This window comes from Phaethon aethereus, assembly GCF_964289735.1.
Source record: "Phaethon aethereus genome assembly, chromosome: 20".
In the NCBI taxonomy this organism is placed as follows: domain Eukaryota; kingdom Metazoa; phylum Chordata; class Aves; order Phaethontiformes; family Phaethontidae; genus Phaethon; species Phaethon aethereus.
In genome coordinates this window covers 13,007,855-13,020,465 of record NC_138596.1, presented here as the reverse complement: position 1 = coordinate 13,020,465, position 12,611 = coordinate 13,007,855, and the positions used below count along the sequence as shown (strand labels likewise).

The 12,611-nt window shown below is 36.0% G+C and overlaps 1 protein-coding gene across 1 annotated transcript in view; it reads left to right on the top strand.

The window, feature by feature from the left end:
* Window positions 1–508: 508 nt before the first annotated feature.
* Window positions 509–12,611, top strand: part of GARNL3 (GTPase activating Rap/RanGAP domain like 3) — a gene marked incomplete at its 3' end in the record, with an annotated part of 38,781 nt that continues 26,678 nt past the window's right edge. The window contains exons 1-11 of the mRNA XM_082008882.1: window positions 509–595; window positions 2,602–2,676; window positions 4,080–4,179; window positions 4,649–4,767; window positions 5,560–5,624; window positions 8,116–8,179; window positions 8,443–8,469; window positions 8,889–8,964; window positions 9,580–9,678; window positions 10,241–10,344; window positions 11,619–11,727. Of these exons, the coding sequence (XP_081865008.1) occupies window positions 8,120–8,179; window positions 8,443–8,469; window positions 8,889–8,964; window positions 9,580–9,678; window positions 10,241–10,344; window positions 11,619–11,727 (475 nt within the window). The 5' untranslated portion in view covers window positions 509–595; window positions 2,602–2,676; window positions 4,080–4,179; ... (1 more) ...; window positions 5,560–5,624; window positions 8,116–8,119. The remainder of the gene's footprint in view (window positions 596–2,601; window positions 2,677–4,079; window positions 4,180–4,648; window positions 4,768–5,559; window positions 5,625–8,115; window positions 8,180–8,442; window positions 8,470–8,888; window positions 8,965–9,579; window positions 9,679–10,240; window positions 10,345–11,618; window positions 11,728–12,611) is intronic.

Here is a 12,611-nt window from a genome sequence, read left to right as displayed (position 1 = left end):
GAGGGATTGAGCTGCTAGCCCTGGTACATACAGACTGGGTAATCAAGGTTTATGTTAAATTTGCATCTAAATTTTTATTTATCCTGTATGTGTAACATGTATATCCCCATTGCAAAGGCAGGAGGCTTAGTGTTTGTAGTTAAGGAGGTGTTTGCTCTCTGTTTTGACCTCGTGAAGCACGTAGTGGTGCGCATAATGTGACATGATGATATGAGACTGTATGCGGTAATGTGTGTAGATTTTGAACTTCACATTCTAGGATTACTTTTGCTTGCTTGACAATTTCACCTTTGTTAAGGTTGGGGGGGAGGAAAGCTATGAAATGCTGTTCTTTCCTTATGCTTTTGAATTAAAGTAATTGTTTAGTTTCTCTTTGTGTGTAGGCTAAAATAAGACTCTGAAAAAAACAGTAGCAACATACTAAGCGTGAGCTTATTGAGCATAGTGTCCTATTCAAGGCATTAAGTTTGCAGGAGGTCTAAGGCTAGTTGACTTGTGTACACTGATGAAGTGTTTCTATTCCAGCTCTGTCTCTGAAGATCTGGGTTGCAGACGCGGAGAGTTTAGCAGAAAGCATTATGGATCTGTGGAGCTTGTAAGTTTATATAGCCTGTCCTTTGATTTTAGCATCCTGCAATGTAAAGCTCAAATCCTTTTCATTTCCGGGTAAAAAATTTGATCTAGTTTGGCAAATGTGCTTTCTAAGCTGGACTCAGAAGTTACAGGGTAATAGAGAGAGACATCAGAATAGATACATTAGACCTGTGCTAGGAAATCTTTTTACTACCTTCTTTATGAGTATTTTATCATAACAAGACAGGAAGTGTTATATAAATACCGTGTTTACTCCCAGATGGAAATTGAGCCTTTTTTCCTCTTATAAACTGAAGATTGCAAAATATTTGGGCAGTATTTGATTAAGTACTTGCAATTATATGAGTTAAAAGCTGTGTGCGTGCTCATGTGTATACATACATATGTGTGTATGTGATTGTATGTGTACATGCCTCAGAGTAGTGAGAGAGGGTTTAAAATTAAAAGAACTAGTCAGAACAAAGATATTGAAAGCTGTTCCCTAAAATATGTCAGTTATTCTGCATTTTCTTTGATTCAAAGATTAAGTTGGCACTTTGTTTTTCTCATATGTAGGTTTCTTCTCCGCTGTGAAAATAGCAGTATGTCAGCAGTTAAAATAACATCGCTCGTAAAGGCCATAATGAAATTATGTAATCTTACTATAGGAAAACAGAAGTGGGGAGCGGTGAAAAAACTGAATGCCAGCTCTCTTACTGTGGGAAGAAATCACTAATTTTCTACTAGCTATAGTTGTAATTTAAAATTCTTGGATAGTATATTTATTAATATGTATGTAAATCTGGTGTAAATTGGTTGCTTAGTTGCTGGAAGTTGCATTGCAAGAACCAGGTTATCTATATCAAAGCCTAAATCAGGTTGCTAGGACCAGTTGTCTGTATAATTTCTCTTACAGTTTATATAAGGCACCAGGATGTGTTGGAGTTTTTGCCATGTTATTTTATTCCTGTCGCAGCCTCAGATAGCTTCAAAGCAGGGAGCAAAGAGAACTTCAAAATGTTGTGATAACCCTTCCACCAAGTAAAGGGAGAAAGTATTATCCTAGAGTAACATGGATTGCTAGAGGGAAGCAATTGTGTTATTGTTGTTCAGATCCCGTTTTGATATTATATTTGTTTGATATTATATATGTTTGATATGATATGTGACAACTTCATTTTTTACAGTTTTGAGAGGAGTAACATGCAATATCATTGGCAGCATTCTCCTCTTCTCTTGTAGGGATCCTAAGCAGTGTTGCTGAACGCATCAGAATTGTCATGTTATCATGTTTTACTGACTTCTCAAGAGCTTTTTTAATGACAGTTTCAGTGTTCTGGGAATCCCTGGATTCCCTTGTAAAAAGACCAGGCAGTCTTTCTAGAGTATTTATGAAACTGTTGAAGTCTTCAGCTGGAAACAAGCTGTATTTTCTGATATTGATGCTGGAAGCAGACCAGGACATCTCCTGTACCTTATGATGATGTACCTATCTGATGTTCAGTATCATCGCTGAGTATTATGTTTGGAGATTCTATTATGTTTGGAGATTCTTGCTGCTCTCTGTCTTCTGAAAACATCAATAAATAAAATGCAGTAAAAGACTGCTAGTCCCAGTAATACTGCCAACACATAGAGATTTAGGCGTAGCAAGGCTGAGAGGATAAGAATCATCATGTCTGTAAGACCTATTGTTTTGAAAGGAGCAAGCTTCAAGATCAGTTCCTGGAGAGCAGACAAGTCCCTCTGTAGGCCTTCTGTGTGTCGGTGCAGCCAAAATCTGAGACAGCAGTATTTCTGATTAGTACTGGGATCTACCAAAAGAGTAAACAGCTTTCCCGCTCATGCCTCCCTAGAGTTATAATTGAGTCATTCCAAATCTGTAGTCAAAGTAGTAATAGCTGTGCTGACCCGTTCTCTGTGGGTAGTCATATGATGCCTGGGAGAAGAAGAAACCGTAGTAAACTTTGATTGCTGATCATATGGCCATTTGTGGAACTAGAACCTCTGTATTATACTCTCTTATAGCTTATATCTAGTGATGCTGATGGAGCTATTCAAAGAGCGGGACGGTTCCGTGTGGAAAACGGCTCCTCTGGTGAGGTAAGTGGTTAAAGATACTCATAGAAAGCTGAAAAAACAATTCAGCTTTAGTTATTCTTCACCACTGAAAGATGTATTTGCAGTCAATTACTAAGGAAGAGGACTTGAAAAATGCTAAACAACATGAGAGTGTAAGAATCTAAGAGGAGGGAGATGGTGGTTTTTTTCCCCCCAAAGTCTAGCTTAGTTCTTCTTTCAAGAGTATGCAATCTTAACAATTTAATTTTTTAAGGGAAAAGCTGGTATTTCGTTTAGTTTGGGTAACATTTTGCTCATGTGATCATGTTAGATGAAAAATACCTATCTTATCCTCTGAATAACACTTTGAATTTTATATTGGTGTCCTGGTGAAACTGTTATGTTCAAGCTGACCTTTATGCTTTTAAGTTTATTCCTCGGTGTGAAGAGGTTATAGCTTCATTTTTTTCCCCCTTAGTTGTCTTCTGGCAGCTATGCTTATATAAATAAGAGATAAAGAAGCTGAGTGGAGCCTCAAGATTCCTGTGCTGTTAAACTTGAGGTGTGTCCCTACAACCACTCCAGTGACACTTAGGTTTCTACTTAATCTTAATTTTTTATCTTCCTTAGCAAAACTCTTTCAGCTGTAAATATCATCTTAATATTGAAAGAAAGAAGACCTCATATTCTTGAAATATATATAAGGTCTTGGTAAGCTTGTATTGAACTAATATTAACGGTAAACTACATCTGATCATCTGCTTGCATCAGCACTGGGTGCAGAGTTTATAGCAATCTTAACTATTCTGCATTGACTCTCCGTGGCATCATGTACTGTACACTGACTTTAGCTCGTATCACAGAAAGATTCTCCGAGTGGGTGATGAATGGCTACGTGGTGAATGGATAAGGAAAATGGCTGTTTCTCTGCATATGTTAATCCTTAGTGGAAAAAGGACATGAGGGATGCTTGGGAATTTACCTTAACCAGCCTGTCCAGAAATAACACTGAAGAGTTTCCAGAGCATGCTCTGGTCTAGTGAGGAGTCCTTGAGGATTATTTTGGGAAGAACTGACAAAATGAAGCCTGGAGGCAGAATTCTGTTTGTTAATTTATTATTTTTAAGTTTTAAAAACACTGGTCTTCAAATTCCACATTGAAGTATCTTCTTTTCAGTGGAATACTAAGCTGTTACCTGTAATGGTGGAATAATAGGAAAAGACTGTAGTTACTTAGAAAGAGAAAAAGAAAAAAAAAGGAGAGGGAGAAATTTGAATTTCAGCTGCACACAACTGACTTCAGCCTAATTCTTTGCTTTTTAAAAAACAATATACAGCTAAAACTCTCTGGTGAATCAGCCACTCTTGATTGGCTTTTGCCTATATTATATTCTCTTTTTTTATCACTTGGCATTTGATCTAACGGTCTCCCAATTCTATTTCAGAATACAGACTACACTCCGGGTACGTGGCACAGAACAGACGTGCATTTAGAAAACCCAGAGTATCATACAAGATGGTATTTCAGATATTTTTTAGGGAAAGGTAATTATCTTTTTGCGAATGGATTGACATTTTGGTCAATGAAAACGCAATGTAGCTTTGAATTGCTATTATTTAAATATGGAAAAAAGTATGGTACTAATTTAGTATTAATACATTTTACATCCTGTACCGAAAACAAGTTCTTGTTTTATGTGTTTTTCACCTGAAGACAGAGGATGGGTTTCTGTAAGCGGCGGAAACCCTGCTACCAAAAAGGGATGTTTTGAGACCCTTCTTGGCCTTGAAGGCTGTACCTACCTCTTGTTTGTTTTTTTTTCACACATCTCTGTATATAAATACATAGTTATTTATGTCGATAAGTACATATTTTTAGATATGAATGCATATACTTACACATTTATACACATATCTCTCTGTGTGCGTGCATGTGTGTCTGTGTGTGGGTGCACGTGGCTGGGTGTGTGTGTCTTCTTTATGGTTGACAATGCTTCTTGTTTTTCCCTAACAGTTCATCAGAATTATATAGGTACAGATGCAGAGAAGAACCCTTTCTTTCTGTCTGTTGTACTGTCTGACCAAAATAATCAGCGTGTTCCTCAGTACCATTCAATACTTTGGAGAAAAACAGTAAGAAACAAATATTTAACTGCTGTTCTGACTTTTTTTTTGTTTGCTTGTTTGTTTTGGATATGCTTATCATACACTTTTTTGCTTTCTTCAGAATTTCAATATTTAACACATATTTTTCATTTTATACAAAAAGAACATATAATTCTATCGTAGTAGAACTAAACTAGCTTTGTAGATAAAATTATACTAAACTTTCTGACAGAAATCTGTGATGCTAGATATTTTTTAATTGTTCTTACCGGCAACACTGTGTTATTTTTAGAAATGTTGCCTAAGTTTTTCTTGATTATGTCCTGTGATCAATTTAGGCAATAACTTTCTACTGTTTTTAGGATTTTCTTATACAAAGTTAAGAAAATAGGCAGGTGTGATACTGGTTTCACTAATATTGTTTAATGATTTTTTTTTCAGTTAATGTTCCATAAGAGCCTTTTATCTAAGCACTTGATTTAAAACTCTCCTGTATGTATGCATGCTTCACTTTTTTTTTTCTTTTTTTTTTCTTTTTTTTAAAGAAATAGTTTGTCTGCTAGTTTCAGCAGCCCTCATACCACATGCCAAGGTAATCAACACTAAGTAAAATATAATTTTGCACCATCCATGTATTTTCACATCCAGTTTTTCTTCTTCTTTCTTCCCCCTCTCCAACCAGCAGTAAATATGACTAAGTAAAAGTAGCACGGTTTTGTTCTTTGGTTTTTTACTTAATTGTTTTTATTACTATTTCTATCTGAATATACAGAAAAAGTCAGTGTGTCCTGTAATATCTCCTAGCTTTTTTTCTTATAGGGTACTCAGAAAATATGTCTCCCTTATAGTCCCACAAAGACGTTATCAGTGAAATCTATATTAAGGTATGTATTTACAAATAAGTTATCAGTTAAGATATTTGTCTGTACATCTTTTCCTGTAATTCAGAACTTGCGTTGCGCATGGTTTTCACAATCGATTTATAAAAACAGTAAAAACAGTTTTACAAATCTTAATCATTCAAGGCAGCAAAAAATGGTTTTAAAGCCTGTTCTAGAATAGATAAAGTGACAACTTAAAATGGAGAAAAAATCTTAGCTCTTTTTCTTCAGGAGAGGGACTATTTTCAAGTTAATTGGAAAACAGGTGCTAAGTAGAACTGCAGTGGTTGAGAAAGGTCTGTTTATTGTCTATCTAATTTAAAAAGATATTTCTAAGGAACAGCAGATTTTGACTGGAGAAGTGGTTATTGTGTGACCGTAGCAGGAGAAAGCAAACAGGGCAGAAACCAAGAATTGTTTCTTCAGTTGATTGTCTCCGTGTAAGTCTCACTATAGGTGTGTTATACACACTGTCAGTGAAGCCAAGAAAATTCCTTCCCCAAGCCAGAGCCTGTATGGGCATGCTTATACTCTGTCCTGCCTCTTTTGTGGCAGAAGAGAATATAAAGTCAGCAAGCCCAACACCATTTCTATTTCTTTCAATATTATAATCAGGTGAAATGTCAGAGCACTTGTTTGCAAAGTGTTCGTTCAAATTTAGTCCGCAGTTTTTACCATCTAATCATGTGGTGTGTTTTCTCAAATACCTCACTGACAATGTCTTAAAATGCATGTTCTGTAAGGGTTTTACCTCCTCTAGAAACCTATATAAAGTACCTTCACGTACTGAGCAGGTAGTGTGTACCAGATAAATGAGCAGTCTGCAGATCTTCAAAACCTTTGATCTCTATAGAGTATCAGCAAATGTCTCTTGCTTGGTTGAAGCTGGTCCACTGGATAACACTGCCCGTGCTGATGTGAGAGGAGAATTCTGGGAACAGGGTGTGTGTTGTGATGTGAAGTCAGTACCACCAGGTCTGGATTTTTGTACAACTGCACAAGATTTCTGAGAGGCCTCAGACAACTGAATTTGCCAGAGAGAGTAGCAGGCCATAGAGCCTCACTTCTTAACTCTGATTTCCAGGGTAGTGGCTCTGGTTTTGAGTGTCAAGATGGTGAGTTGAAAAGACTTCCTATCTCTTTCATCTTCTTCATTGAGATGAGCTAAGTCCCCTCTTGCAGCTCCTACAGCACTGTCTTGGATAGTGTTCCTAGTTGTCAGTACTGCATGCTATACCTACATAAGCACCTGGTCTTCCATGTCTGCCCACCAATCACTGAAATATCTCTTCCTAACATCCCTTTCTAACCCAGCCTCTCTCTCCACTCTTACCCACGTATACGTTTTTGGTCGGGCATCCCAGAGTGGAGCAGCTTTGTCTTCTGTTGGCAAGGGTCGTAACTCTCTTGCTCAAACACCCTCATGTGTTTCATGCTGTGATGCTCCAGTATTTTACAGAGGGAAATGCAGGCTTGTTTCAGACCTTGTTCCCCACTTCGCCCAGGGTCTGTGCCACCTGCGATCAGCTGTGTAAATGACATCTCATTTTGCCCACTTGGGCTTGGACTAAAATCTCTTCCCTGACTATTCTTTGCGTTTATGGTCCTTGAGCCTTCCCTCAGGCCTGATTGATATTCCTTTGACGTTTCACCCTGTTCACAGCCAGTGTGACAGTACCATCTAGGTACTGTCTCAAAGAATTTTGGTTTCATTAATAAACCCATTTTTTCTAAATTAATTGGAACATTTTAATCTCTTTCAAAAGGAACTAAAGCAAATCCTTGTCTGCATTGTCATTTAGCGTAAGCAATGATGGAAAGGTGCATCAGATTTGAACTCCCTGTTAGCTCACTGTGCCCCAGACATACTGCATTCAGCACTCCATGACATGCTGCTAAGTTCTATAACCTAATGCTGGGGGAAAAAATGGGCAAAAATATAGTAAATGCAGAAAAATTAGTTAGGAAAAAAATGCTACAAATTAGGTATTTCTGTTTATTGAGGCAGTTGATCTTGCTTCTTATTTAAATGCATTTTTCTGTTCTGTTTGTGGATCTTTGGCATGTGAATTTGATGCTGAACTGCTCGTTCTTCATTTGATTTGCCTTTAATTATTTCAGGAGAGAGAGAAGAAAAGCTTACAAAATAGAATAGCTTATTGAGTCAGTCTAAAATACTCACAATGATTATGTATAAAGCCAAAACGAAGGGTGACTGAATAAAGCTCTGTGCTGTATAAGTAAATACAGTAAATTTAAACTTGATCTCCATGCAGGGTCTTACTAATTTCTGTTTTTAAAATCCAAAAGAACTTTAGGAAGTCTTGGAGATGAGTATTGTGGAAGAGAAATGGCTATTCCACAAAACATTCCATGTAAAAGAGGCTCTTCGAACAATTCCTTTTGTAACCGGTTCTAACTGCAACCAGTTAGTGGTTTAATGTTGAAATGTGTACTTGCCCTTCTATAAAGCAGTATTTCATTTGCATTTCAGTGCTATGAGTCTTGACAAATTTGAGAAGAGCCCAAGGGAAATTTTTCAACCTGAGATACAAAAGGTAGGAGGTGACTTCTTTTTTTGTTTGTTTGGTTTTCTTTATTATTTTCTGGAAAAATAAGTCATTAAGTAGAAATGCTACTAGTTTGTTTCTTTCAGTAGCAGCCTAGTAAAGATGAGTAGGGTTACATGATACTGCAAAGTAAACGGTCTTTATCAGTTGAACTGGCCACTTCAAAACAAAACTTAAATATACAAGGATGTTATAGTTTTATTTGTGTTATGTTTAATACCAGTGTGCTAAAGATACTGTTTTGTTTACAGGATTTATTGGTTCTTGAAGAGCAAGAGGTAAATGTAAACTTACCACTCCTAGTTCACAGACCTGTTCAACGAATACAGCTTTATATTTGAAATATTTGCAGTGACATACTTGTGACAACTTAGAAATCAATTACTTATTGCAGTAAAAAAAGTAGTATTTCTTTACAACATATGAGATCAAAAATAATTTTTAAGCACCAACTTAATATATCATATTAATAGATATGTATGTTATAAACATAGTATATTATAAAATTAATAATCTATGATCAAAGGTAAATTATAAGGTATTCGCTACCTGAGCATGTAATGGAGTTGATATGAAATATATATTCCCGTGTGTAGGATGTATACAAAGGTACATATATAAAAGTCCTCAGAGAAAACTTTGGTTTAGGGGGTTTGTTAGATTGCTTTGTCATATAATATTTGTGTTTTTTTCTCAGGGATCTGTGAATTTTAAATTTGGGGTCCTTTATGCTAAGGATGGGCAGCTTACAGATGATGAAATGTTCAGCAATGGTGGGTTTTTTGCCTTTTTCTTAATTGTTTTATTCATCTGAATAAAAAAATGTAGGATAGTGCCTACACGTGGAAGCCAGAAGGGAGGTGATGGCTATGTGAACAGTAGTGTTGTTAGGTTTTCATGTTCATGTTGGATGAAAAATTGTAAAGTCTTTTATTTCTATAAAAGGTTGCTGTAGGAAACCTACTATTACAACTTAGATACTGAATTTTGTTTTCTAGAAATAGACTATGCAACATAAGATTTAGAAAAAGGAAGCAGCTGAAGGAGGTGACTCATGTTACCTGCAAAAAGTCACTGTTGTTTCTAGTTCTTTCACTCTTACGTTTTTGCAGCATGATCACGTTCTTCTCTGCACTTGAACAGTGTCTTGGAGTTAGCAAAAGAGGTTGCTGTCAAATGTCACATGGTGATGCCTATTCTGCAAGGCTGGGATGCTGTTTCTGTAAAGGTAGAAAGCTTGGATGACATGAGGAAAAACTAATGCATCTGAAACTTTGGTCCTCGTGTCCTGGGAGCAAGACCTGTTCCTGTATTTTGTTTATTTTTTTATAAGTGTTCTATTAGTACACGTGCTTTTCTGTTGTAACATTTCTCTCTTCCATATGTAGAAACTGGAAGCGAAAGCTTTTGCAGATTTTTGCATCTCTTGGGTGACACAATTACTTTGAAAGGCTGGACAGGCTACAGAGGAGGACTGGACACCAAAAGTAAGAACTCATCTGAAGCAAAAAAAGGGGGGGCAGCTGCAATATAAATGTTTTTGCTTATTGCATGCACATGGTATATATTGCATGCACATATATGGTATATATTGTAGAAATAATACAATCCCAAAGCAGACTTTCTCATGTGCGTGCTAAATGCTCTGCTTCACCAGGAAAAAGTCAGGTTAGCTTAAATCACTGGTATGCAACATAGTTGAAGAAAAGTATTTGTGTGAGCTGTATTTTCAAGGAGAACAGTTTCATTTTATATTGGAATGGAGTGAAGAACAACTTGACATGTTACTTGCTTCATGATAGTAGGGCATCATGGCTTGCAGAACCATGTGTGATTTCAGGAGGCAAGGTGAAGGACGTCATAAGTTTTAAGGGTGTGAATATGCAGATTAGGTTGCAACTCAGGTTTGGACCCAAGTAAAACATGCAGTGTGGACATTTTCTAAAAAGGTTGACTAAAGAAGGTTTGGTAGAAGGACCTAAAATATCTTTTGATCTTTAGAAAGCTGAAAGGACATACTCCTGCTGAGAATGTTGTCTTCCCTTGCAGATGATACAACAGGAACCTGTTCAGTCTATACAGTTTTTCAAGGGCATGAAATTATGTTCCATGTTTCAACCATGCTACCATATTCTAGAGATAACAAGCAGCAGGTACATGGTTCTCTTTTTTATTTTTTCTTTTTTTCTTTTCTTTTTTGTGGGGATTGGGTTTGGGAGTTGTGGGGGGGTTCTGGGGGTTTTTTCTCTATTAATGTTTTAGAAATCTAAGTCTTAAGACTTTTGCTATATTTTTTGTCTCAATATTATACCTAATGCTGAAAATTTAATGATGTTTTTTAGAAGACAGTGCATCATATTCATCTCTATTATGGTACAAAAGACACTTGCAAAGAAGGTCAAAATTGATTGTCTGAGAAGTGATTGAGTATTGTGTTATTCAGATGACTAGTGGAGCTTCACTGCTGCAACTGTAATTCCCTCAAAGAATTTAGGAAGATTGGGAATTAGACTTGTGTGTGAATTATCAGAATACTCACATATGCAACACACAGCTCGTACTCAGGTAGCAATTCATGTAGCTTGAAAGAAATTCCTCATGTGAGCATGTTAATGGCAAGCTTTGTGCATTTACTCTAAAGCACTGCTGTTGCCCTCTCGTAGATTGACTAGGTGGGTTCTTGGGTACTTGTTCAAATGTGCTGCCATCTATTGCTTGAACCTTTCTATGTATTATAAGATGAAAACATTACTTTGTAAGCACATGCATTTACCTATACATCACACATCCATAATGATCTACCTAAAATTACTTGCAAATTACTTGTGTTACTGTTTTCTTATTTATGCATTATTATTATTATTATTATTATTATTATTATTATTATTATTATTATTATTATTATTATTATATTAGATTATATAATTCTATTGTCCTTTTTTTATTTCCATGTCTGTTTTCTCATGCTTTTGCCTTGGGTTGATGACAAGATCACAGCAGAAACCAGAGGCTGATCAGGACATTTATTGTTTTTAAAGAATAACTCAGCATCAGGGTTTTTTCCTGCTATTTCAATTGGTGGATTTGCTTTTTTGGAATATTAGGTGTTCTGTGCCCAATTTGTGAATATTAATTACGGAAATTACAGAAATTATGAGTGCTTTGCTAACTCTAAAAATGTGCAATAGCTGCTGTTTCAGCAGCTGCCTTGTGTGTGCACCATGGCATTGCTAGATTAACTTGCTTATAGTTAATAATTTTATTTTGGCTTCAATCATATTGACCATAATTTTTCTGTTTAGGAAAATTATTTTAGGAATACTGTTTTACCATTCTTTCACAGAATTGTTAAGGTATTTATTGATGTCTTTTAAGTCATTGTGTCTGTCTCTTCCCTTCCTGCACCCCTCCCTTTTTTTTCTTCCAGGTAGAAAGGAAGCGACATATTGGAAATGACATTGTCACTATCGTATTTCAGGAAGGTGAAGAGTCTTCTCCAGCATTCAAGCCATCCATGATTCGCTCTCATTTTACACGTATCTTTTTCCTTACATTTTCTAGTGGATTTTGGTTGTTTGATTTGTTGGGGTGGGGAAGTTTGGGGGGAGTTTTTGTTTCCTTTTTAAAAATCAGCATTATGTTTAATTCTACTCTAAGTCCTTCCTGCATGCTGTTTATGGAAGTGGAAACTATTTTAGAAAGACAGTTGCATTCTTGCTTTCTTTACCTTCAGCTGCTTAACTAGAAGTCTCTGAGTCTGCATCATAAAAAAATTTTTATGTTGAACCACTTAAAAGATAAGGTCAAAGCAAGAATGTTATTTTCAAATTGTATTTTTATTGAAGGCATTTATTTGAATCATTTCACAAATTAAATTCATACATTTTCATAAAATTATAAATTCATAAAAATATTTCTGTTAGTGAGGTGAATCAATTTGGCACTAACTACTGAATATTGCCTTGCAATATTTAGATGCTGTTTATTTTAGGTATTTATGTATTTTAGATCAATGATTCTCAAATCTTTCAGACCATAAACCACATATTCTCCAGATTTTTGTCAGCCTGTTTTTTTTTTCAAACTTTTGGTTGAAAACATTGTGAAGACTATGATTCAAAAAACCATCTGCCAATCACTTGGGATTATCATGAGGCCACACTAGTGGTCCATAGATCCCATCTCTTACGCTAGATGGAACAGAATGAAGAAAAATGGATGGAAAGACAAAACTTCTTATTTCTATCCATGCTCTGTTGCTGCGTTTTACAAAATTATTGCAAAGCTTATGACTTCTAAACCTAGTTCTCAGGCTGACTAACTGTTGTTAGAACTTTCTTGCTGTTTTTGTCCATGGCTGATCTTATTTTTTAGATTCAAGCCCTTAATATTAACCTCTTTTACTCTAAATGGAAGATGT